Below are 26441 nucleotides of genomic sequence, written 5' to 3'. Positions count from 1 at the left end.
CCATCCCCCTCTCCCTTCGCACACCCTCTGAGCACCCCAGAACTCATGTCATCAGTCTCAGAGGCCCTGAGGTCCTTGCCCACCAAAGACTGCCCCCAGCCCCACCCCACAGTCGCTCCACATCCTGGAGCCTCAGCTCACTCCAGCCCCCTCTGGGCACGGGTGGGTCAGCTCAGACATGCTCCTGCCTCAGGCCTGCCTGGTCCCTCGACCACGGCCCTGGACTCCTGACTCAGACTCTCCAGCTCTGCGTGATCCATCCTGTGTGAGGCTGTGCCCCTGCCCTCAGCCTCACCTCCCGCCCCAGCTCTGGCGGCTGCCAGGACGGTGTCCGGGGCCTCTGGGATGCGTTCCCTCTCTGGGAAGCTGCCATCTGACCTGAAGACCCCGCTGAAGCCCATGTTGCTCAGGGGAACGAGCTACGTCCCCTGCGCCTTGGCCAGTAGTAGCGTCAGCGGCAGCCAGAGCGACGCCCGTGGCGTTGACAGGATTCCTGTGGGTCCTGAGAGCCCTCACCCCGCCGGGCTCTGCACTTTGCCTTCCCAGAAAGCCTGAAAGGGGCTGCGATGACCTTAAGCTGGAAAGCGCACCGTCTGGGCCCTGAGGGGCTGGACACGCCCACGCCCATGGCGGGGGGGGGGGGGGGGGGGGGGGGGGGGTGGGGGGGGTTGGACTGGCCTGTGGCTCAGCTGCCTCTGCTCCAGACCCACCTGGGGGTGCTGAGCTGCTGGGCCTTCGGGGGAACTGGGCTCCCCTCCACGGGAGCCCTGCTGTCTGGGGGCTGCTTCGGGGGAACTGGGCTCCACGCCCCGGGGCCCTGCTGTCTGGGGGCTGCCAATCCTCTCCCGACCTAGAACCGCAGCTTAGGAACCGCGTGCCTGGTCGGTGCGTGTCCCCGCTCGCGTTGTGCTCTCCCTGCCGTAGCTGCTCCACGAACAGCGGGCACTGGAGGGGCTGCACTTCGTGTGGCTTCCTGTGTGTAGGAGGTGGCCCCGGGGCGTCGGTAGAGGCGACCTGCACGCCCGGGGCCACGGGAGGCAGCGGCCTGGTCTCCTCCACATGGGGGCCGCGGAGGAGCTCTGGCCGAGGTCGGGGAGCACGCTAGCCCCGCGGGGGTACTGTCCTCCTCCGTCGTCCCGGAGGCAGGACACTCCAGAAACCACCTCTGTGAACCCTGCTCTCAAGGGTCCCTCTCCCTCAGCCCCGGGTCGGGCACCCGGCCCCCCCGCCAGCTGGTTAAAACGTCTCCCTGCTGGTTTTTTGCAGTCAGAGCCAGCAGCCCATTCTTTTGCTTCTTCTGAAGCAGATGACCAGGAAGTGTCGGAAGAGAGTTTTGAGGAGCGGAAGTACCCCGGGGAAGTTACCCTGACCAACTTTAAGATGAAGTTCCTCTCCAAGGACATAAAGAAGGAGCTGCTCACGTAAGTCCCCGCCGGGCCAGGAGAACCCTGGAGTCCGCCCACTCTGAGCCCGGGGTCCGGGCCTGCTCCGTCCTGGGTCCTGTCCCCCCAGCCTGGCTCTGCCCCTTCTCCCGGCCTCATCGCTTGCCGGGCAGACGTTGGACGTCCTGTACCACAACCCCCTCGAGCCAGGCGACAGCTGACAGGGTTCGCGCCCGGAATCTGACCCAAGCTCCCGCCATGCCGGGAGCGAGGGAAGCCCCTGCCCAGGCCCACGGGCAGGGCGGGCGCGGAGGGCAGCCGGCCTCTCCCAGCCTCAGCTCCGCCGTGGCTTTCAGAGCCCAGGCCTGACGGGTGCTCTGCTGGGACTTGGTGCCCTCGGCCCTGGCCCACCGGGCGGCAGGGTGGGCAAGCCGCTGGTGGCCGCGACTGGTCCCCGGGATGGAGGCCACCCCCACTGAGAGCACGGCGCCGGGGCCGGTGGGGGCTGTCCCTGCAGCGGTGCCGCCGGGGCCCGGGCCTTGCCCCCGCTCTGTCGGCCCCCGGGGTTCCTGCCTCCTTGCCGTGGACCGGGCTAGCTCCGTCCCCCCGCTGGCTCTGCCCGGGCTGAGTCCCGGCCGCGTCCTCAGGTCGGGTCATGCCGCCGTGCTCACGGGTGCGCCCCGAGTGCGTGCGTGCAGGCGCGTGCGCTCCAGGGCCATCGCGGCTTCAAGCTGAGCCGTACTCTGACTCCTTTCTCCTCCTTGAGTCCAGTCGTGTGGGAGAAGCTCGCAGTCGAGTGGCGAGGGCTGCTCTGCGCTCTGAGGCCCGGGGGCGGGTGGCCCTCGGCTCCAGGAGAGCCGGAGCCAGAGTCCGCGCCCTCCGGGGGGGCAGGCCTGGCAGGTGCGCCCCGCTCTGTGTTCTGACGCTCTTTTTCCTCCGTTCAGCTGCCCCACCCCCGGCTGTGACGGCAGCGGCCACATCACCGGGAACTATGCCTCTCACCGCAGGTTTGTCCCTGCTCGGGTCCAGCTGGCCTGGGTGCTGTGTGGTGGGTCTTCCCTGTCCTCCTCTGCTCCCCCTCTGGCTCACCCCAATGTCCCATCTCTTCTCTTTCAGCCTCTCTGGTTGCCCTCTTGCTGACAAGAGCCTCAGAAACCTCATGGCTGCCCATTCTGCTGACCTCAAGTATGTCTGCCCTCCTGGCCTACCATCTCTTGGGCGCCCCTTGCTCTGCTCTCCTGCCGGGAAGCTCCAGCCCCATTGGCCTTCTCAGGGCTCCGGCCCCGGGCAGCCCCTGCCAGCAGGATGGGGCCGAGAGACAGGCCACGGGGGCCGACTTGCTTGCCTGGGGCTGCTGCCGCCTCTCTCTGCTCTGAGTGCCGCTCTCTGCCTGTCCCTTGCTGCCAGCCTCTGGGGACCGAGGGCCGGGGGGCCTCCGGGGGGCGTCCGGGGGCAGGGCTCGCCGCCTCTGGCTCCCGATGGCCCGGCCCACCTCTCCCTCTCCCGAGGACCCGGCACAGGGTCTGGGCCTGCTGGCGCCTCCGCCCTGGAGATGTGCGAGCGGCCCGCGCTGGCCTTGGCTTCTACGTCTCGCTGCGGCTCGGGGGCTTCGGGCTGCGCGGCTCTGGCTAGGGCACCTGGGTGCTGGCGGTGAATGAGGAAACTCTCTGCCCTTCCCTCCTCCCGTGCCCTCCGCTGCTGCATCTGTCTGGTCCCTGCGGGTCCCCCCGGAGCTGCCTGCTCATCCCTCTCTTTGCTGAGCACCCCTCTTTCTGCTGCTCCTCCCTGTCCCTCACACACGGCAGCCCAGGCTCTGTGGGCACCAATTACCCTGCTCAACAGCCCCGCTCAAATGTGACGCGAGCGCCCAGCAGTTTCCCAGGGTATCAGTGTCCTCTCGGGGCGAGATCTGGGGACTGCCATTGCCTTTGGGTTTTGCGCCTTCAGTTGAGCTGTGACATCGCCGCCGTGCAGTGCTGCCCTGGGCTCGGGAAGAGGGTCTTCCTCTTGTCATCTCAGGTCACTCCCCCTCCGGGGGTGTTCATCTCGAACCTTGGGCCTCCATATTGGGCGCCCCTGAATCTAGGCTCATTCCGTTCTGGGGCCAGATGGGAGCCGAGGTCCTGGAGCCTCTAAGAGGAGGAGCTGTTGCTGCCAAAGGCTCCCAAGGGGCCTGAGCTGATTTAGAAAGAGAGAAGAAAGCTCTAGATGCCTGGAGTCCCCCCATCCTGCCAGCTTCCTCCTTGTCACTCTGGGGAGGCTGCTTTGGTCCTGGCAGCCAGAGGCATGTCATTGCCTGTTGTCATCAAGGGGGCCTTCCGTCTGGGCGGCTTCACCGCCAGAAATGTCTTTCTAAGACTCGGCATTTTCTGTGGCTCAGCTGACCACGGCGGATGCGCACGTTGACTCATCCCCTCGCTGTGTCCAGCTGCAGAAATCTAGTTGGGACCATCCGTCCTGCAGGCTCAGGACCCCTTCCCGCACCTCCTCTCCCTCTCCTTCCTCTCTTCTCTTAACGTCTTTCCCATGTTCCTTTTCCCTATTTCCTTTTCCAGTTCCACTTGCGTTTTCACTATGCTTAGTTTTCACGGTTTTCCAGTTTGAGGGCCTGAATGATTTTGGAGCTGCGCGAGTGACCAGATGCGTGCAGTGGGCCTTTCTTCCTGCAGAGCAGGTGCTCGGGCCCTGTTGGAACGACGCCGTGGGCCTGGCCTGGGCCTGGAAACGCGGCTGTCGGGAGGGTTAGTGCTCGTCTAGGACTAAGAACCTGTGAGGAACTTTAACCCAAGCTTGTTTAGAAATAGCAACAGAAAGTCTTCCTTGTGTGAAAACAAGTCACTCCTCAGGTTCAGACAGACCTGGGAAGGTGCCCCGGCTGCTCCCAGGCTCCCCTCTGGCCCCAGAGGTCTTTTGTGGGAGTCAGCTCCTGGTTCTCGTGGGCACAGCGTGGGCTTGTGCTGGATGCGGGCCGGGCTCCACCAGGTTCCTGGTGTGCGGATGCTTCGCTCTCCTTTCTCTCCTCCCGTCCAGTGGGCCTCTCGTACAGGCTGCTCCCAACCCACCTGTGGCAGCGATAGGTGACCTGTCCCCAGAGAGGAAAAGGCACCTACATCACTGCTTTGCAAATCAGACTCTTCCGGTGGCCTCCCTCCCAACACCTGGCTGCGGTGACAGTCTCAGATGATGTGCTTTCTGTGTTTAATCGAATCCCAAGGACATCTGCTCTTCCCTGCCAAGTGTCCAGTGTGATCAGGGGCTGGTGATGCAGCTGCCTTGGGCTGCTCAGCCCACTCTGTGTGTGGGGAGTTGAGGTGCAGCCACACACCCTGCAAGGCTGTGATGGGGGCTCGACAGGGTGGGAGATGCCTCCCCGACACAGGACAGGAATGGCGGGATGGGGCTTGGAGGTGAGACCTGGTGCGCGCCCTCAAGCTGTCATGTGTCCCTCAGACACAGGATTCCCCCTCTTGCCCAGACAATGCCCTCAGGAGCAGATGGTGGGAGGGTTCCTGCCACCAACCCTGTGGGTACTCAGGGGCACGAGAGTGGTGGCCAGTGCCAGCGCCCAACATGGACACCTGCTTCTCCAGCCACATGAACATCATCCTCTATGGGATACGACTTTTAGGAAAAGCCATTGATTGGGCCTTGGCAAGGAGTGCAGGTGGCCCCACCTGCCCGGAGAAGCTGTGCCTCAGTGGGCCCCGTGGGGACGCCAGTCCCGCTTGTGCTGGGGCCTGGCAGGACCATCCCCGTGTGCATGCACTCCCTGCCAGCCGTACTCACAGGTGCCACTGGGGTTGCACCAGAGTCCAACCTGCGCTCGTGGGCATTGAGGCCCGAGACCACTGTGGGGCCATGCTGCCCTGACCACCACCTAGAGTGGTGGGCCTGGGTTCTGGCACATTTGCCCAAAGCTGAGAAGGAGTGGAGCCACAGGCAGCCACCCGAGCAGCTGCAAACCCTGGAAGGAGAAGCACTACCCTTACTCTTTGCACTTGGCCTCCCAAGAGAGCAGGAAGGGGCTGCTGTGGGGACGGGCCGTGAGAGTGCCTGCAGGGCACTTGGAGCTGGGGGGCAGGCATGCCCCTCCTGCCTGCGAGACCCGGTGTCTGCAGCAGGCTTGCCCCTGGGACCTTGGATGATGCATGAAATGTCCCAGCAGGAGCCTTGCCCTGGTTGGGGTTTGTTTGAAAGGGTGAAGCCCACGTAGATGGAGGCGGTGTGTGGTTTCTATTAAAATGCAAAAACCTCCTTGCCATGAATGTATGTGGGTTGAAATGTGACCACACATTCCCAGAGCAGGAGCCGTCATAACCTCTTAGGGTTTGAGTTACCCCCAAATCCAACGGGAGGGTGAATTGCCCAGTGGGCCTGCCGGCAGACCCAGGAGGCATCCCCATGTGTGGCTCACAGGACGGGGATCAAGAAGGTGCTCGAGAAAGACCACGGGACTGGAGAAGGAGCTGGAGGGATGGGCGTTGACGCCTCCAGGTTGCCGTGCCAGCTTTATGCTTCCTTGGATGAGAAATAGGCAGTGTTGGCCTGCTGAGCTCTGGGGGGGCGGCCCGAAAGCTGTGGGGAGTCCTTTGGCTGCGCCAGCTTCCTCAGCCTTGCTCCAAACGCCAGAGGCTGCATTTGCCAGGGGAAGAGGATGCTGAGGAAGGGCCTTGGGCACAGAGAACTCTGTTGATTTTGTCCTGTTATAGCTGATGTGAGTCCCCTTGACCTTCCTGGGGCCACTTTTCTATTGAGAAAGAGCCTCAGCTTCCACGGTTTCTTCTCTGCGAGAGGATGAAGCCAGAAATGGCAGATAAATATTCTGTGAGATTCCAGATGTGAGCCCCAAGGTCCTGCCGGGTTGCACAGGGACCCACCTGCACATTCACGCACACCTCCCCGCTCTGACACCAGCAGGAACTCACTCACTCTTCCATCATGGACGTTCAGGAAGAGTCATTTAAGAAAACCCATACTTGTATATCAAAGCGTAGTTTTTACCTTCTACATGATGTTTGTCAAACATTTTGGATGCATCAGGTGGGCTTCTGGGTTTTGTGTCTCCCATCATAACCCTCGGCCAGGGCCCACCACCCCTGAGGAGCCTCTGGTTGTGCGAATTGCACCTCTAGGTGCCCAGCGCTGTGGATGATGTGTCCCAGGCGCTCAGTAATCGTCTGTTCATTCCCTCAGATGATGGACCCCTCCCAGAAAACAGCGCTCTTCCTCCCGGTCATGTCAGGGAAAATGAACCCGTCTTAGGTGTTAGGTTTGCCTTTCTGAATGCTGTTTCAAGGCCCATATGTGTTCTGGAACCTTCTAGTCCAGTCTAGAACCTTGTAGAAGGCCAAAAATGGGAGCCCATCATTCCTGCACTGGAGATGTGCTCTTGTCTTGGCTTCTTGGACCCTGTAGGGAGACCAGGTGGCGGAGTTCTGAAGGCCCAGCGTCATGGAAGCAGGCTGACCAGGACGTGCACGCCTTTGAGAGACCAGTGCTAGGGGGGCCGGTGGGCCCGCATGGGGGCTGGGCACAGAGGGGCTCCTGTGGTCAAGTGTCTTCACTGGCTCTGGCTCCAGCTCCACTGTCTTCCACAGGTGCCCCACGCCCGGCTGTGACGGCTCTGGCCATATAACGGGGAACTACGCCTCCCACAGAAGGTGAGCCTGCGGTGCCCCGAGGTGCCCAGCCGGGCGGGGGAGGGCGGGCCTCTTGCGCAGATGAAGCTGCCGTGCTCCAAGTCAGACATTGATGTTGGGGCAGCTAGAGCCTCTTTCATGTCTGTAATCTGATTGGTGTCCCCGACACCCGATCAGGTCGCCTTCTGCAGCCAGAACCAGGGGCTCATGGCAACACCTGCCGCCGAGGCCCCTCTGCCCCCACTCTGCTCGACGACAGAAGCTCCTTGGGACACCCCAGGCACTGCTGATCACACAGCTGGAGGGAGGGCTGGGGCAGAAGTGGGTAAGAAGTGGTCATTCTGGGACAGCCGTGGCTTTTCTTCTTTTTCAAAACTAGCTTGTCAGGCTGCCCTCGTGCCAAGAAAAGTGGAGCCAGGGTGACACCCACAAAGGATGATAAGGAAGATCCTGAGCTGATGAAGTAAGTTGAGGTCTTGCTGACTCCCTTGGGGGTTTGCAGAATTGGGATTTTCCTGTATGTTATAATTTTAAAAAAGCTCCTAGACTCCTTTTTCATTAATACAGCTGGTCCATGGCAATGCCCATTTTTACAGAGGTTCTCCTGCTGTGCACGTGGACACCTATGAAGCTGTGAGCCGTGTGTGTTGTATTGAGGTCACGCCTGGGCACTGGCTCCTGTCTGGGCTTCTCAGGTCTGGTGGTGTTTGATGGGGCCAGGAGAGGCCAAGAGCCCTGCTGCCCGTGCTCCTGGGGGGCCACCTGGTGTGGGCTCGGGCCTGGAGCAGCCCCGCGGGAAACCTGCACAGCTGTGGTCTGACGAGGAAGGTCAGGTGCCGGAGTCGAGGAGCACAGGATGGTTAGAAAGACGGCCACTCTGAATCGTGTGTGTCTGCACACTCACATATGTCTGCAGAGAGCTGATATGGAAAGAGGGAGCTCCAGAGCGTCGCCCTGAACTGGGACCTCGACACTGCTGTGGGGAGGGGGCCTTACGGGATCTAAGTCCTTGAGACCCACTCCCAACCATCTCTCGGGGGTGCCTAGTGTGTCATCAGGGGGATTGTGTGTGAATGCTGACCCTGTGAATGCCCCACTTGGTACTGGGAGTGCCCTGAGTCCCCCGCTTGCCCGTAGGGGCGAGGCTGGTCCACAGGGGGAAACAGAGTGAACCACCATTCAACTTTCCCAGGACTTTCAGAGCTGACAGTGGACAAAGCAGCAGGTCCCCTTGCCAGTTGAGGACTGGAAGGACCTGTTCTGGCTGCGTCGTGGTGCAGGCCTTGAGGCTGTCATGGTCAGGGCCAGGTCCCCAGAAGGCAGGTCTGCTCTGATTGGTTGCCGTGGGCCAAGAATAGCTGGATGCTCACCCAGCAGAGGGGATCAATCTGGACCAAGGGTCTGTAGCTCCTTGGAGCTCACCCCAGCTGCATGCAAACATCTGCTTGGCCACAGAAGAGAGGCCTGATGGGCCAGCATCACATCCTTCAGGGGGCCAGCCCCACCAGCTGTTTGGTGTAAAAAGGCTGTGGCTCATTTATTAAATTTTTACAATAAAACTATAATGATTGCTAAATCAAAACCCAAAATATATGGATGTTGGTGTCATAGACGTAGCCCAATAAATGCGAGGACAGATGAAGAGTATTTATCCTTCTGAGAAGCCAGGAATTTGCCTGTGATCGTATAAATGCAAGCTGCTATGGATTTAGCAAGGATCCTGCTGCAGGGATACGATAAGTGAATTGTGCTGCATTTGCAAATGATTAAAATCAAGATCAGCACTTTTTAAGTTAACTGGGAAGAATGGTTTTCCTCCTCCTAGTGTGCTGTCAACTTTGCTTTTTAAAAAATAAGATTTTGCAGCCAAGTGGAGAATATGACTTAGAAGCAGGTCAGCATTTACAGGATGGATGAAGTTCCTACTAGCTCCATGGCAAGCCGGCGGGCAGGCGGGGAGGCGGGGGGCATTCAGTGCCTCCGTTTTATAGGGCCTCCTCCGCCCCCATAAACTTTCACTGTATTGATAATTGCCTGTCATCTTGAAACAAGTGCAGACCACAGCAGAAGCTTTAATCGGTGCACCAGGTCCTGTTGTGTGACGGGATTTCGTGAGCACGTGCTAGCTGGGATGTGGAGGGCTGGTGGCAGAAGAGATCCCTTTTAGGACATCTTGTGTACGCGCCGTTTGAGATTAAGTCACGTCAGCACATTGTGGTAAATCCCTTCGGCCAAACTGAATAACTGGCCATAAAATCCGTGGATGTTCCAGCGTGGGGGTCAGGAGCTGCTCAAGGCCCATCACCTGTGCAGGGTGCCCCACCCCCACTGCTGTCCCCGCCACCCCGGCGTCCGACAGAAGAGATGCGCCTCTGCCCTTGGGGTCACAGGCCCCACCACCCACTTACCTGGGCCGTACGGAAGCGGCCTGATCTGGCGCCCCACACACACCGTAACGTGAGGTCACCTGACAGCTCTGACGATTCGGACCCTGGAGGCATGTGGAGGGAAAGAGAAGCAGTGTTACTGTCCACATGTCTGAAATACCCAGTATGAATTAATTCCCAGGAATCAATCCTAATGAGAAGAAGAGTTAGGGTTTTGCAAAGAACACGAGTAAAATGAATTCAGATTTAACTGTGTGTTTTAACCACGAAGAGCTGCCTCTCATTTGGTCTTTTGATCTTGTGATGCTGGGTGCTCAGAGGTGCTTCCGAGTACCTGGCCCCGGCGTCCCCTGGGCACCCACAGCTGAGAGGTGCCCAGGTGTGAGGGGCAGACAGAGAGTGGAACCTGCCCGAGCTCCTTGCAGGACCTGCCGCCCTATCTCCACTCCGGACTGATTGCCAGGATGACCTTGGGCCATCCTACAAGTCTGAGGCCCACACGGAAGGATAAAGAAGAGAGGGGATGGGTATAAGAGGTGTCCAGGCCAAGGAGGCTGGGGAGAGTCTGCATTGGCCACCCTGGACGTGCGTCCGGTGTGGGGGCCTCTCTGGGCGGGGAGGCCCTGTCTCCTCACCTGCTGGGGAGCAGCAGCGGCCCCAGCTGCATCACACTGCCTGGCTTCGGGTGCCCTTGTGACCTTCTGTGACCCCAGGGCCCCCAGACACTGTGCTTGGAGCAGTCTCCCAGGGAGTGGCCCCTGGGTGGTTTCACTCCTCGTCGCGGGGTGATGGAGAAGTGATGCGGCAGCAAGGTCCAGCTGTGGCCCCAGAGGTCCCGGAGAGTTTCCCGGGGCCCAGGGACATCGTGGCTCCCGAGGGGAGGGGACAGACGGCAGCTGCTGACCTTCCGGCAGCACAGGAGGCACAAGGCTGAGGCGGGAGGCGCCCGTGATCCCTGCTGCCCCCCTCGTGGTTGGGAAGGCCGCAGGTCTGCCCTGGGGCGTCGGGAATCTCTGTGACAGCGGGCGCGTCCGCGTCGGGACTGCGGGCGTCTGCGGGCTTCAGTGCCTGTGCTCACCTCTGTCCTCTGCACCAGGTGCCCTGTTCCAGGCTGCGTGGGGCTCGGTCACATCAGCGGCAAATACGCTTCACACAGAAGCGCATCTGGCTGCCCACTGGCCGCTCGGCGGCAGAAAGAGGGCTCGCTTAACGGCTCACCCTTTTCCTGGAAATCGCTGAAGAATGAGGGGCCCACCTGTCCCACCCCGGGCTGTGACGGCTCCGGCCACGCCAACGGCAGCTTCCTCACCCACAGGAGGTAGGGGTCCTGCCGTGCTCTGGGGTGCTCCGGCGTGCGGCCGCGCTGGGCAGGAAGGGCCGCGAGGGCTCCGCGGCAGCCGCTAGTTCTCCGAGGGAGAGGGGGCCCAGCCCAGGCAAGCCACAGACAATGGTGGGTCCCAGGTCCCGGTGTTTGCGACATGTGGCCCTGCACGTGGCTGCTGTCGTGAGGCCCCCTCCACAGTGTAGTCCCTGCAGCAAGAGCCAGTGGAGCCCTGAGTGTGTTCTTTTTTTTTTAATTTTTTTAACTTTATTTATTTATTCATGATAGTCACAGAGAGAGAGAGAGAGAGAGGCAGAGACACAGACAGAGGGAGAAGCAGGCTTCATGCAGGGAGCCCGACGTGGGATTTGATCCCTAGTCTCCAGGATCACGCCCAGGGCCAAAGGCAGGCGCCAAACCGCTGCGCCACCCAGGGATCCCCCTGAGTGTGTTCTTGACACAGGCTGCAGGCTTCTCACGGAAAGCTTTGTCGTACCTCGTGCCCTGCCCCTCCCGCCAGGGCGCTTGCTTGCCCCCGATACTTGGCCCAGGGCCGGGGGGCCGTGGGCCCCCCGTTCTCCTCCTGAGGTGCAGGGAGTCATCACACAGCCCTTCAGAAACGTTCCTTGTCTTTCTTTTGTTCTGCCCCCGTCTCCACCTACAAGATTGATGAGCTAGTGATTCCACAAGCTTTTACTGAAAGGCCGCCACATACCAGGCTCAGGAGACAGAGCAGAGAACGAGAGTTGCTCTGGGCCTGGTGGCTGGGGCACAGACTATAAGCAAACATGTGAGCGAGGTACCTGGCACGGCCAAAGGGCAGATGCTGTGGGGAGAGCAGTGAGGAAGGCCTGAGAACGAGCCTTTAGGGCAGTGTCCTGAGCTGGAAGGGTCAGGCTGCTGAGTAAGGGGGTGGACAGCTTGGGGGCCAGAGCCAGCGAGCGGGAGGACAAAAGGAGATGCATGAGAAAGTCCCAAACCAGGATCCTACCAGGCCGCAGGCCAGCAAGGATTGGCTTTCGCTGCGATGTATCATCTTGGATTGGCCCTGCGTGTGTGACCTTGTGCTGTTTTTTTGTGTGTGACCTTTGCTTCCAGCTTATCTGGCTGTCCCAGAGCAACCTTTGCTGGAAAGAAGGGAAAAGTCTCAGGGGATGAGGTTCTCAGCACCAAGTTCAAGACAAGTGATGGTAAGGTGTCCCTCCTGCAGTTCCTCCAAGTGATCTCTGTGACCTGGGAGAGTGAGCCGTCCTGGTAGTAGGGGTGAGAGAGGCTGAGCCCCTCCTGGAGTGAGTCCTGGTGGAGACAGACCCCTGACCTGAGCCCACAGGTCTCCCAGCCTCAGCTCCAAACTCCTGGTTGCCTGGAGGCTCACTTTTCCAGCATGACACGTGGGATATGAGCTGCCCACCATGTAAGGCCAGTTGCCTTTGCTTGGAAAGGGTCCCTAGTTGCATTTAGAAAACAGGCCTCCCCTGCACCCCTGCATGCAGGCCTAGGCGTAAGGCCAAGAGCCACAACCAAGGTTTCTCTCTGGAGCAGTGTTGGAGAACGACGAGGAGATCAAGCAGCTGAACCAGGAGATTCGCGACCTGAACGAGTCCAACTCTGAGATGGAGGCCGCCATGGTGCAGCTGCAGTCCCAGGTGGGTGGTGGTGTCTACCTGCCCCCCTCCAGCCTCGGGGGTCCTCGTCCTCAGCCTCCTCTTCTGGGAGGCGGGAGAGCTGAGCTCCTTGTCAAGGGGCTGTCAGGCTGAGCTGATGGCTATAGCACTCGGGGACGCTCGGAACAGGTCACACCTGCCAGCTTGGGTAGTACTTCTGGCAGTGGGGGTCCTGAGGGGCTCACATCGGGGCCCTGGCAGGCTTTCCTGCTAGCCCTGTCAGTAGGAGCAGCCCCACAGGGCAGGTTCTGAGGGCCTGGCCGGAGCCTGATTCGACCTCAGTGCTGCCGTAGAGCAGCCTGGTGGCCGGGCAAACCTGTGAGCAGTCTGTACCTTGATGTCCTCACTGGTTAGAACGGGGCTGATAATAGGAAGCAACTCCATGACATTGTTGCAGGATGAATGCATTTCTTTTTTTTTTTTTTTAAGATTTTATTTATTTATTCATGAGAGACAGAGAGAGAGAGAGAGGCAGAGGGAGAAGCAGGCTCCCGGCGGGGAGCCCAATGTGGGACTCGATCCCGGGACCCTGGGGTCACGGCCTGGGCTGAAGGTAGATGCTCAACCCGCTGAGCCACCCAGGCGTCCCTGATAAATGCATTTCTATGAAAAAATGTCTGACCCAGAAAAAGCCACTCGCCATGGGATAGGGTTTACAAATTACTTTAAGTGTTTGTGTCGTATCTCTCTGATTTCCCCAAAATGAATATTTGTCATCAGAAAAAAAGAAATACAGTGAAGGTCTTATTTTGCAAAGAAGCGCTGTCCTGAGCTAGGGGCCAGAGCAGAGCTAGGGGCACAGAAGGAATGACCACACATAGCTGTGTCCCTTAGGGCTGGAGGGACAGAGGGTCAAGGAGGTGACCAGGCCTGCAGGATCTGAGGGCGGAAAGCACAGATGGGAAGGTGGTGAGGCCCCTTCCCAGAGGCTGCGGAGTTACATGTGGGAGCCCCACGTGTCTTGTTATTCTGTTCCTTCCTCCATTGGCCAAGAAGATTTTATGCTGACCTCCCGTGCTCTGGAAGCCCGTATAAAAATAGCTTCAGCCCGTAGGGATCAGGAAGGATTTTCATTCTGCCTCGCAGCAGTTTCCCCAGGTTCACAGGCAGTGGAAGCAGAGGAGTGTTGGGCACCTCAGGGTGCCGAGACACATCACTGTGTGACTGCCACCCTGTCTCTCCCTTCCCAAAGTAACCTTGGGGCAGCACCTCTGATTTTTTTTTTCCCCTGATTTCCACCTTTTTATTCACTAGCATCCTCTTGGACTGTCTCAGACCCTCCTCTAGAGGGAGTTTTGGGTCCTGTGCTCTGCAGAAAGTCTCCGCAAGAGTAGGCAAGACCCTAACTCCCACTCAAACTGTTTTAAGCCAAAGACTTCTTACCAAGTGAAGAAGTGCAATGCTTCCCAGCCACGTGGTTGGAGGAAAGCACTCCATCCCATCCACCGCCTCCTCAAGGTAGCTCACCTTTCTGCACCTAGGGCATGGTTCAGTGTGCCACGCACATCGTGTGACTTGCCTCTGCCTCCAGCCTCCCCTGAGATGCAGTCAGATTGGGGCAGGGCCTCCCAAGCATGTCTTCTCCACACCAAGCCCCAGGGCAGGCTTCCCACCTGCCCCACGCTGGCTGCGAACCTCTGCGTAGCGTTGCCCTGACCCTGAGACTCACCTGCCTGCTGCCTCGAGCCGCTCAGGGCAGGCAGCACTGCCCGTGACCATCAGCCCTGCTGTCGCTGTCGCTGTCGGGGTGTGCTGGAGGAGTCACCGGCCGGCTCCGCTCAGCTACGAGCTGCAGAGGGAGAGGCAGTTGCCAGCTCTGCTTTGCCTTCCACAATTTTATTAGGGCACTTTGTTGGTCTTGCTGGTGCAGGGAAAACCCAAAGGTGGCCAGACACCCCACAAAGTGGATGCAGTGTTCCTACTACAGACAAGGACGATAAAACGTGGCCAACTTAAGTACACAGCTAGTGGTGGGCAGGGATTGGAGCCCCGGGCGCTTTGAGTCTGGGTGCCTTCCTGACCCGGCAGGGACAGTCGTGGCCCCACACAGCCCCTGGCCCTGTCACTGCATACCCTCCTCCATCCAGGGGCCAGGGTCCCTGCCTCGTCACCCTCTCCCAGAGAGACATGAGATGTGGCACAGTCAGCATGCCGGGTGTGTCCCAGGAGGATGTGAGGGACGTGGTCCATGGGAGGAGGAGGCATTTCCCATCTCGGTCTGGTGCAGATCTCCTCCATGGAGAAGAGCCTGAAGAATATCGAGGAGGAGAACAAGCTCATCGAGGAGCAGAATGAAGCCCTGTTTCTGGAGCTGTCGGGCCTCAGCCAAGCCCTCATCCAAAGTCTCGCCAACATCCGCCTTCCGCACATGGTAATCAGTATGGGGCCCTGCGGGCAAGCCCCAGAGCTGGTGGCTGACCCCCAGGACTCTGGGGAAGGTGCTGTGCCTGGCAGGCTGTTGGCCGTGGTGGTTCTGGCTCCCCTGAACAGCTTAGGAGTCCACAGCACAGCACTCATGGTTTTTCAGCCCGGGGATGCCAGCGTTGCCCCTGGTGGGTGTGGGCTTGTGTCAGGTGGCACAGGAGGAGATGGGTTTAATGTTCATCCGTAGATTTCTGTGGCTTCTGAAAATCACGGGACCCATTGCACGGATGGGCCTTGCTCACCTGCTTCTGTTCTCCAGGAGCCAATATGTGAGCAGAACTTCGATGCCTACGTGAGCACCCTCACCGACATGTACTCCAACCAGGAGTGCTACCAGAACCCCGAGAACAAGGACCTCCTGGAGAGCATCAAACGGGCTGTGAGGGGCATCCAGGTCTAGACCTCGTCACCCCCGAAGCCACCCCACCAATCGGGACATCTGGGGCACCCCAACGTGGCTCCAGTGTTTACCTCCCTCGCCCTGCCCCCGCAGCGGAGATTCCCGACTCACAGTGACTTCTGGTTGGCAGCCCAGGGCAGCCTCAGGTGGGCTTATCCAAAGGGGTGCCTGGAAATCAGTGTCTTTCCCGTTGTGCTTGCCAGGCTGGAGGCCTCGACCTCCCCACACGAGCGCAGGGCAAGGCAGGAAGTATTACAAAGTGATTTATTTTTGTTTTTTGAAAGAAATCTGAAGAGCAGCTCAAAGTCTCCAGTGGAAGCTCATGGACAAGGTTCTCAGGGAAGTTTTGGAGTTTGCAACCACAGTATTCCTTTGTCTGTCGAGGCTGGGAGGGTAGCCGTGGGCACGGGGCGGGTGGTGCGTGTGACAGTGTCAGCCTGGAGCACCTGCCCCAGGGTGCGCGTCTGCTCAGTGAGGTCAATGTGGCAAGTGTGTTTTCTGTTTTCATTTAATTCAGTTTTGTCTTAAGGATGGAGCAAGCACCGTTCCAGAGGGTTAGAAATAGACCTGAAGCCCACGGCCAACTTGAGGACTCTAACCTGGGCTGCCCCTGGAAGTTCCACATTAGCGCACCTCACACATCTAGGGGTAGCTGGCACCCCAAGCCTGCAGAGACTTGTACCGCTTGGGGTCATGCCCCCTCTGGGGCTGCGGCCGTCAGATCCAGGTCTGGGTCAGGGCCAGGGTCTCTGGCTCTCTGCATCCACCCCTGCCCATGACCCGTCACTGCCACATTACCCGGGTCACGGCCGAGCTTGACTGAGGTGGCGATGGTGTCAGCAAGGTCAGGGGATAAATTCCTAATTCGGAGACCACCAAGATTCACTTCTTTTTAGATCCATTCAAGATACGAAAAAAAAAAAATTTAATAGAAAGTGTTAAACACAATGTTCCTAACATGTAAATAGAGTCCAAATCGATTGTGACTACAATTCCAAGTTAGTATTTAAACGTAGAGAAATTGCACTTCCTGAAAGAGATAAAAGAGTAGTTAGTTTAATTATTCTGTAAATTATTTAATTTTGTCAAGATGTAAGTATTTATATTCACAACCTCTTATGTTAACATTTGCTATTTATTTAACATTTTTATTTATTAATTTTGTACTATTTCAGCTAGACCCCACACCAGGACACCATGAGAGGTAAATCAATGAAATCAAAGCAAAATTAACTATTGGACTATGAGATAGGCCACAAAAAAAAAAAATCTTGCTGTGACTTCTATATATAGAAGTCTTCTTATAATTTTGATGCAACCAAGTTATTTTTTATATATTTTGTTATTTATTCTTTTAATAATGGAATTTTTAAAAAAGTATTTTGTAACTGAGGAATTTTGATAATTTAGGGATATTTTTCCCTTGGTCCAATGGAAAGAAAGACTTTTTGGTTTTCTTTACCCCTTTGGTTCCTTTTGTTTCAGGCACGGACAACAGCAAATGGAATTCTGTATTTATTATTTATTTAAGTGTAGCGCAGATGTGTGTGCTCTGGCGTGTTTCTCGTGTTGCGTCTGTGTGCTGGTTCTTGATGGCTGAGTCACGCTGCTGTGAAGGAGTGCTAGCCACAGGCGGCACCGAGCAGTCCCCACTCACAGGCTCCCTGTTCCTCTGACAGCTCCGATACTGTGATCCCCTTCCTCAGGAAACGCGTGGAACCCACAGCACAGCACTTCTCGGTGTGTTTGCAGGGTGATTTCCTAATAAAAGTCCACTCTGACTGTGCACGGGAGCGTGTGTGCTGTGGCGACGGTCTCTGTCCCTGGGAGCCCCAACCCGTCACCTTCTGGGGTAGTGGTGGGTGGGTGGACCCTTCCACCTGGGCCTCTTCTTGATACCCCGTGTGGAACCAACATCTTTCCCCTGAGGTGTGGTTCTAGGGGGTCTAAGTCCCAGTGCCCTGTCCCTGCCCACATGGTGGGCAAGTGCAAAGCAGAACTTTCTCTTGGGCTCAGAGAGAAGTCTTCCTGCTGGCGGGGGTGGGGGGTGGGGGGCTGAGGGTGGGATGGGGGTTGCCACAGGCCGTCTCTTCGGGCCACAAGGAGGAAGCCATCTCCAGTATGAGAGAGCTTAGACATTCCGGAAGGAGGCAGAGCTGAGAATTGGAGAGATTAAGGTGGAGGTGGAAGGAAGAGGGTGAGAGAACGCTCATCTTTTCATCTCTTCAGAGCTCCTGGATCCAGCCATACCTAATGGTTGTCCACCCTTGCACTTCCTAGTTCTACAGGGCAATGAACTCCCCCTCCCTCCCTCCTCCTCTTCATCCTTCCTTATGACTTAAGCTCTCCGGCTTGGTGTTTTGGCTTTGCAGTGGCACCTCACTATGTTCACACTTTAGGGTCGGGTGGAGCTCTAGCTCTCCCAGGGTGAGACTTAGGTTTTGGACATTCAACCTGAACTGTCAACCTTTGGACCTCCCTGGGAATCTGACCCTAAGGTCAACCTGGAGCTTCCATCTGACATGACAAAGGAAAGTTCTTAGAAATTCTTTTTTATTTTTATTTTTTAAAGATTTTTTAAAGATTGTATTTATTTATTCATGAGAGACACCAGAGAGGGAGAGACACAGGCAGAGGGAGAAGCAGGCTCCCCTGCAGGGAGCCAGATGGAGGACTCGATGCCAGGACTGGGATCACACCCTGAGCCAAAAGCAGACGCCCAACCGCTGAGCCACTGGCGTCCCAGTTCTCAGAAATTCTGATCCTCGTTTCCAAACCCTATCTGAGTGAGACGGGGTCCAGGACACCTGGGGGCATTTGGTGTGTTTGGAGGTCAGCTGACCCTTGGGAGAGGGGCCTATGGGCCCTCACTGCACCCCAGATCACCTCCCCACCCCTGCTGCCCTCCGCCTTTGCCTTTCTTTCCTCTCAGTGTCTACAGTATCAGGCCTCTAAAGCCTGGCTTCTTCTCTTCTGGCAACTTCTATGGCTCCCTCCTCCCCTCCTGCCCTGGGCCCCCTTCTCATCTGGCTATGGCCACCTGACCTCTCCTGTAGCCCCTTCCTGGTTTCTGCCCCACCCTGCACCTGCTCCTGTGGGTGCTGTCCCCTGTGCGCTCCTCAGAGGCTGCACCAGTCCACATCCTGGCCTCTCTCCTTCCCTAAATCAACTTCCCTACAGCGCATGTCTGCCATGTGCAGAGGACTCCCACACTGTTTCCCAGGCCTGCTTTTCCCAGTTCTAGAACTTTCCGGAACTTTCCGGGACTCCACCTGGATATTCCACAGGCCATAGGACATGTACCCAGTTGGCCATAATAGCCCACTGGCTGCTCCCAGCCTAACCCTCCCTGGGCTCAGCAAGATACCAACCCTCACCCAGCCGAAGAGATCATGGCTACACGCAAGCTACCAAGAGGGGCCACCATGCTGTCACATGGGTGTGAATGTTCCCATGAACACCAATCTGGTCATGTTTGCCATCCAGACGGGGCCACCCATGGCAACTGTCCTAATGAGGACGGTGTATGGCTTGAGGAAAGACAGGCAGTTATTTGGGTTTCATGTCTAGCTGTGCAGGGATGCATGTATCACGGCCCCAGCCATGCCCTGCTTTCCAAGTAGGGGACAGTGGACACCGTGACTCCTGAACTCCAAGGAGCCCCTCCCACCAACTGAGAGGTCTGCCCGCTGGTCCTGGCTCCTGAGGGCTGGCCACAGCCCCAGCAGCTCCTTGAGCCAGTATAGGTCATAGGGGCACACCCGGAGCCCCACAGAATTAGAGGGGCTGGTACAGTCTCAGCCCTGTGGGGCCATCCCTGAGCCTGCCACTTCCAGGATGAGGGGCCGGGGGGCAGAGGGTCAGGGAAGCCCACAGAGCAACACTGCTTCCCACATGGGATCCGGGGAGTGGATGCTGAGGCAAGTACAGCTCCTCCCCAGCATCCTGCCAGCGAACACCCCCTCACTGGACCCCCCATCTCTGCTCACAGGGTACCTTCTGCCAAATTGGACACGTGTCTGCCCCTGTCTTTCACACACTGTCAAAAATGTTTTCCTCGTGTTTCGTTCTGTCGTGGGTCTCTCTGTAGAAGCTGTCAAAACAGCAAAGGGGAAACCTGGTGCTGTTTAGGACTAAAGCCGGCAAGGAGTCCGCCCGGGCCCACCTGCTGTGCTGTGAAGACCCCGCAGAAGCGCTCTAAGTCCCACCTGCTGCGCCCCTGCTCTGCCCCCGCCCCCACCCCCCTGCTGCCCGGGGCCTGAGCAGAGGATCCGAGACCCCAGGCGGCACAGCCGGTGCCCACGTCCCTGCAGGGGCCTCTCCTCACCCCCTCGGCTGTACTGGGCTCCCTGGCTCAGGCGCTGTCACTGAGCTGGCCACCACGGGCACCAGTGGGGCTTGGCCGACGCCCCGCCCCAGACTCCGGAAGGCGGTTTCTTCCCACGCACACATTTTAGTCCGTAGGAAGGACTAGGACGTGGCTCTCGTACTGGGACTGCGGCCTCCCGAACGTTCCTGACCGCTCCCTGGCCATCACACACTTGTACCCCCCTGGAGGGCCTCCCTACCCTCCTGCTGTTCCCAGAGGGTGTGACAACCCCCGGCCTCTGGTTTCTGCCAAATTCAGTCTGGGATCACTGGGAGACACCCTCGGGCACATTTCCTTCCTGCAGTGCTGAATCTGTGGGGACTTTCTGGAGTTTGGGGCCCCTTGACATTGTCTGGGAAATTATGTGTGCCCGTGCGGCGGGCGGGGGGATCTTTCTGGATCCACAGCCCTTCCACGTTCTTGAGCAGGGGGAGACTTCCCGGCTCACAGTCCCAAAGTGTCCTGTGAACACGACACTCATAATGGCCACAGGCTAGGGACCACTGGCTGCCCTGACTAGGCCCTGAGAGGTGGCCTCCCTGTACTGCAGTTCCCTTGGCAATGCGAAGAAGCGAGACGCGCACTACCACAGTGGGCATCAGGTTGTTCTGAAACCGCTGAACCCCCGGATGCCCCGACTCGCCAGCAGCTCGGGGTCCCTGGAAAGCTGCCTCCGAGGCATCCGTGGGGGGGGGGGCTGTGATGACGGTGGTTTGCTTCCGGCCTCTAGGCTCACTCCACGCCCACAGAACCCTGCCCCAGACACCACTCACTCCCCGTCAACCACGGGGGAGGTGCCACGGGCGGCTTGCAGCAGTGTCAAGGCGCCCTCGCGTGGTCGGTGCTACGGAGGGAGGGCCGACGGTCAGTACTGGTGACCTCTAGACGTTGTTCCAGCACTTACACCCTTTAAATGCCAGGCCACAGAGAGCCCCTGTGCTGTTCTGGCCAAGGTTGAGGGTCAGAAGTGGTGTGGCCTAAGGGAGATGCCCAGCACCTGTGGGCAGCCCCAGACAGGCGTCCCATCAGCGGATCTCTAGCTACCTCCCTCAGCAGCCAAGTGCAGGGCCTAGGAGACCAAGTGGGGAGAATCAGCCAATTACAGCCAATTACAGCCAATTACACCCCCTGTGCTCTGTAGGGGGGCGCAGGAAGAGTGTCTACACGAGGTGGCTACGAGTTAGGATACGAGTTAGGAGTGTTGGGCAGGTCCCCTTCCTGGGGGCTCCTGCGTTCTGACACAGTAGCTTGGGCAGCAGCTCTGAGTCAGGAGCCATCTCACACCTGGGGACCTTGGGCAGGTCACGTTCAGCCTCTATGCTTTGGTGTCCTTCTCTGTAAAGGGGTCCACAGCATGTGCTACTGAAGGAGGGACGAGGAAGTGGAAGAGGGTTAGCCCAGGTCCCAGGTCATGCACCATCTGCTGACACTCTGAGGAGACCCTTGAAGTCACCTCCCCTCCACTGCATCTCCCCATTTATACCAGCCACCACTCCTGACCCCAAGATCGGCCCCTGGTGGGTTGCCAAGCCCTCTGATGTGTGGCCACAGCCGCCAGGTAAGGCCTGGGTTTGTAGGCACCACCCACGGCCCCTATTTGCACCCCCAAGAGTCTAGGTGCCACTCATGTGGCACTGGAGGAGTGAATATGCCTGCTGCCACCAACTCTGCTAGCAACTGGTCTGGAGTCTGGTCTTCCCAGACTGGCTTCCCTTCTCCAAGGCTGCTGCCCACTCATGCTCTCCCCTCAAGAGCTAACGAGGAGAGAGGGTCTGGCAAAGGGGAGGGGACCCTTGAACCCTAGGACTCACAGCTTAAGAAATGTTGGGGTGGGGGCTCCTCGGTGGCCCAGTTGAGTAAGCATCTGACTCTTGGTCTTGGCTCAGGTCATGATCTCAGGGTGGTGAGATGGAGCCCCGCATCCAGCCTGCTTAAGATGCGCTCTCTCCCTCTCCCTCTGCCCCTCCCCTGTCTCTGCATCTCTAAGAAAAAAGGAATGTGCACAGCAGCTCCTCAGGGTGCTTCCATCCCAGGTGGAAGGCAGGTCTCCGGACTCCGGTCTGCGCACGCGCACACACACACACACACACACACACACACACAAGCACACAGGAAGTGGAGTGGAGAGGGGATTTAGTTTATGGAATTGGCTTTCTCAATTGGGGTGGCTAACTCTGAAATCTGCAGAGCAGGTGGAGGCGGGGAACCCAGGAAGAGCTGATGTTGCAGTCTGGTGTCCAAAGGCCGTCTGGAGGCAGGATTCCTCTTTCCCTGGGGAATGTCAGTCTTTGCTCTTAGGGCCTCAAGTGCTTGGATAAGACCGACCCCATTACGGAGGGTAATTTGCTTTACTCAATGTTTGCTGATTTAAATGTCAATCACATCTAAAAAATACCCTCAGAGTAACATCTAGACTGGTGTTTGACCAAACATCTGTGCACCATAGCTTAGCACATTGGACACATAAAATAAACCATCACAGACCTTTTCCCTGTGCCCATGCATTACTAGCTTCTCATTGAAGTGGTTTGTTTTAAGACGAGAAATTATGTTTTCGCCTCCCTTCTCAATCATTTTACATATATGAATACACGGGAGTTGACCGATTCTTTCTGATAACATCAAACTGCACTCACCTGCATAGCAGGAGTAGCAGAGAAGCTCGAGGCCGGTCTGAAAACTGGCTCATTTCATTGCTGGCTACAGAAGGCCTAGTCCTTGATGGCCCACCACGAGGAAGAACTATTTCTCCTGTTTCTGGAGGACCGAGTCCGGAGCCTCTCCACCCAACAGCTATGCAGGGGCGACGCCTGGTGGTCAATGCGCCGTCCCGTGGCCTGCCGTCATTCCGCTCCTGAGTCCTTTGTTTGTAACGTGTCTTTGTTGTCTGAGTGTTTTAGATTCTTTCTCTTTATCATTGGTCTTGAGCAATTTGATTGTATTGCACCTTGGTACTTTTCTTCATGTTCCTGCGCTTGGGGCTCAGTGAAGTTTAGGGTTTTCATTAAATTGGGAAAGGTTCCAGCATTTTCTCCACTATTTCCTTCTGTCCTAGCCTGTGTCCCTTCTTTCTGGGACAGTCACTACTTGTGTGTAAGGCCACGTGAGGCTGTCCCACGGTTGCCTTGGATGCTGTTAATTTATTTTCTCTTCGTGTTTTATTTGGTGTAGTTCCTACTGCTGTGTCCCCAACCCTGTCTTTAGCAGCATCCAATCTGCCGCTAAGAGCATCCACTGTACTTTTCAACTCCGACATCATAATTTTTATTTCTAGAAGTTATATTTGGTTATCTTTACGTAAGCTCTATTTCTGCACTTAACTTCTTGCTACACCTCCTTCTTGATATTCCTGACAATTCTGGATTGGATGCCCGACATTGTGAACTCTACCTTGTTGAGTGTCGGATATTTTGTAGCTTGCACGGCTTGAGCTTTGCTCCGGGACACAGTGGCCAGGAAACAATTTGATCCCTTCAGATCTTTCTCTGATATGTTCGGTAGGGTCTGATTAGTGATCAGTCTGGGGTGGGCTGTAACTCACTCACTCCTGAGGCAAGACCCTCCTGCGTACTCCTCCCGCTGTTCCCTGAACCTAGAGCTTTTCCAGTGTGGCTGCTGGTAACCCACGCCACTTTCTGCCTCGTGCAACCACGGGCAGTGTTACCTCTAACAGGCACGGTTCTTTCCCTGGCCTTCCGTAGTTTCCGCACACACATGTGCTGCTTAGTTCTCTACTGAACACTGCAGGGGAGCTGCTCTACGCATCTTTCTCCCCACCTGGACTCTGCGCTGGGACCTCTAGCCACCTTGGTCTCCCTGCATTCTCGATTTTATCTCCTCAACTCAGGGAGCCCTCCAGGCTCTCCTTGGGATGCCCCTCCCTACTCTGTAGCCTGAAGACTTGCAGCAGTGAGTTGGGCAACTGTAAGGGCTCAGCCCATTGGTTTCTCACCTCTCAGGAGTCGCTGAGCTTTGTTGCACAATGTCCAGGTTCTGAGAACTGTTGCTTCACATATTAGCCCATTTCTTGGTTGTCTAAGGCATGACAGCAAGTCCAGTCCATCTTGGTCAGAGTTTCAGAGTTTCTTGGTATATTTCAGTTGGAGATGATGAAAAAATTTAGGAGTTGGATCGTGGGGACGGTTGCACAACAATGAGAAATGTACTAAATGCCACTGAACTTTAGACTTAAAAATGGCGAAAATTGTAAATTTTATGTCTTAAGAATGGTTAAAATGGTAAATTTTGTTTTTTTGTTTTGTTTTTTTTTTTTTAAATTTTGTTATCTATATATTACCACAATAAAAAAACCCCACATTTTTTAAAGGGTTACCTTTAAAACCAAAGGAAGCCTTAATACTGTACTTTGAAGATAACAGCATAACCTCCTCCCTGTGGCTCCAGCCACAAGTGTCCAGGTACCCCCTGGCATTCCCTGTGCCTGGAGACTCCTCCTCCAGATAGGTCAACCATAATTGGCCCACAGATCACCCAACCCAAGCCCATACCCTTCAGTAAATCTTCCCAACACCTGTTTAGAAATACCCCACAGCTTCCCATGGTGTGCATCCCACACACTGGGACAAGAAATACAAGCACTATTGAAATACAATCCAACTATTGGTGTGTCTGGTGGCTTTTGGCAGAGCACCGACACCTCCATTTTACAGATGGGGAAACTGAGTGGATTGGATGCTGCCAGGAAGCTAAGGCCTCTCAATAAGCGATAACCTCTAAGAGGGTAGGGCAGAAGGAGGCGCATCTATAACTGATGAAGGAGCAGGGGTTGCTGCTATTGGCTGGGAGAGAGCACGTTTGAGATTCTGTGCGTGACTCAGGGACCTTGTTTTGGTCTGTGCTTGGGCATATTTAGGACACTTTGTCTCACTGTACCCAATGGAGTGCCTCTGCAAGATTGCTTATGTCCAACGGAATACATGGCCTTGCTGTGAGCGGCAGGCCAGCTCCCAATGTCAGAGACGGCTCTTCTCATTCTCAGAGATCAAGTTGGTATCTACTTCATGGAAATAACCCATGTAAAGAACTTAGTGTGACACTCTACAAAGATTAATAATGATGGTGGAACATGGATGGTGGAACTGACGTGGAGGGGGTGGGGGAAGGAACCCTGGGAGAGCCAAGCAGATGGGTCTTAAGGGAAGATCTAAACAGAAGACAGATGTGATCATACCGTGCTTTTAGGAAGACCACTGGCAGAGCCCAGGGAGGGGTAGTGAGAGGGTAGGCAGGAGGTCAGTCATTCTCCTAGCTAAAGGTGAGGGATACAGGGACAAGACAGGGTGGCGTATACGGAGGATATACCCCTGACAGTGGGGAGGAGGTCAAGGATGGCTTTAAGACTCTGTGATCTGAAACAGTCACAGATGACCAAAGGTATGCAGGTAGGCAGGACTCTGAGTCAGGGTCAAGGTCATGAGTTTGGTCAGGGTCAAGGTCATGAGATTGGTGGCAAGCCCTCTCCCCCACAGCAGCAGTGCTTGTAAACTGTTGTAGAGATGGGGTGACTTACAAAACTGTGTTCAAAGAAAAGGTTCTGTTGCTAAAAGCTCATGTGGAAAACCACATGTGAGGTTCAGCTGCAGAGAAAGGAAGAGTGGGGTGGGATTTCACAGAGTTTACTGGGAAGGCTACGCAGGCATTCCGGTAAGGGATATGTGGCATCAGAGCAGCAGAAGAGGGCAGGGCCCAGGGAGGCCGGGGGTGGGGAGGGGAGGCAGCATCTAGCAAAGCCCTGCCAGTGGACCTGAACACAGAGCCACGAGGCCTCGCTGGGGATGCAGAATGATCTTAGGTGCAGGATGTCCAGCAAAGGTATCTCAGACTCTTGTTACCTGGAGGGCAGCCTGGGCAGAGGCCACGTGTCTGGCCAACATCTAAGGCATGAGGCTGCTGAAGGTGACTCCCTGCTCTGAGATCCGGTCAAACGTCCACCCTCGCGGCTCCGCCTCCTACGTGGTGTCCAACCAGCCGCCCGAAGCTCAAGCCGGCCTCACGGGGACCACCCTGACCGACCCTGAGACGCACCCCTCCTCTGTACCGTGTGGCCCACACCTGGGTGCACGCACACCCTGGCTCCCTAGGTCTGTGGGGTCTGCAGCCGCTCCTCGCAACACCTAGCACATCACCCCAGCGCGCTCTTCTGGAGGCCGTGTTCGCCCTTCCTTCCACGACTCAGTAACTTCATAACTGCATAATGCTCCTTTTTGATTGTTCCCACTCGGATTGTGCAGAAACAGTTCTCTTTGCCTCATGGGACTCAAGGAAGTCGTACGAGGCTGCCCCTTGCCCAAGCTCCGTCGTCCTCTAGGAACCCAACCCTGTGAATCCATGACGCTGGGTGTGTGTCACCTGTCACATCGTGGGGCTGACTGTGGGCCAGCTCCACGGCAGGGGTGTATGGGGGCAGGGGTGCATGGAGGCGGGGGCGCACGGGGGGGCAGGGGTGCATGGAGGCAGGGGTGCACGGGGGGGCGCAGGGGTGCATGGAGGCGGGGGTGCACGGGGGGGCAGGGGCGCACGAGGGGGGCAGGGGTGCATGGAGGCGGGGGCGCACGGGGGGGGCAGGGGTGCATGGAGGCAGGGGTGCACGGGGAGGGCAGGGGCGCACGGGGGGGCAGGGGTGCATGGAGGCAGGGGTGCACGGGGGGGCAGGGGCGCACGGAGGCGGGGGCGCACGGGGAGAGCAGGGGTGCATGGAGGCGGGGGTGCACGGGGTCGCGGGCATTCCGGGCGAGCTTGGCGGAGCCTCATCCAACCCCGCGCCTCCCTGCTGAGGCCCCGAGGGATTCGGGCCGCGGGGTGCGGGTGCGGCCGCGGCAGGGGGTCCCGCTCTGC

At 57.3% G+C, this 26441-nt stretch overlaps 1 protein-coding gene across 1 annotated transcript in view; it reads left to right on the top strand.

Annotated features, from left to right (window-relative positions):
* Positions 1 to 15217, top strand: part of MYT1 (myelin transcription factor 1) — a 34455-nt gene extending 19238 nt beyond the window's left edge. Inside the window, exons 12-21 of the mRNA XM_055303661.1 lie at positions 1267 to 1421; positions 2327 to 2389; positions 2499 to 2567; positions 6980 to 7042; positions 7401 to 7484; positions 10505 to 10726; positions 11828 to 11919; positions 12272 to 12375; positions 14621 to 14764; positions 15077 to 15217. Of these exons, the coding sequence (XP_055159636.1) occupies positions 1267 to 1421; positions 2327 to 2389; positions 2499 to 2567; positions 6980 to 7042; positions 7401 to 7484; positions 10505 to 10726; positions 11828 to 11919; positions 12272 to 12375; positions 14621 to 14764; positions 15077 to 15217 (1137 nt within the window). The remainder of the gene's footprint in view (positions 1 to 1266; positions 1422 to 2326; positions 2390 to 2498; positions 2568 to 6979; positions 7043 to 7400; positions 7485 to 10504; positions 10727 to 11827; positions 11920 to 12271; positions 12376 to 14620; positions 14765 to 15076) is intronic.
* The last annotated feature ends 11224 nt before the right edge of the window (positions 15218 to 26441 follow it).

Source organism: Nyctereutes procyonoides, unplaced genomic scaffold (assembly GCF_905146905.1).
Source record: "Nyctereutes procyonoides isolate TBG_1078 unplaced genomic scaffold, NYPRO_anot_genome, whole genome shotgun sequence".
Taxonomy (NCBI): Eukaryota; Metazoa; Chordata; class Mammalia; order Carnivora; family Canidae; genus Nyctereutes; species Nyctereutes procyonoides.
Note: the sequence above shows the minus strand (reverse complement) of the source record. Positions and strands in the feature narration are given on the sequence as shown.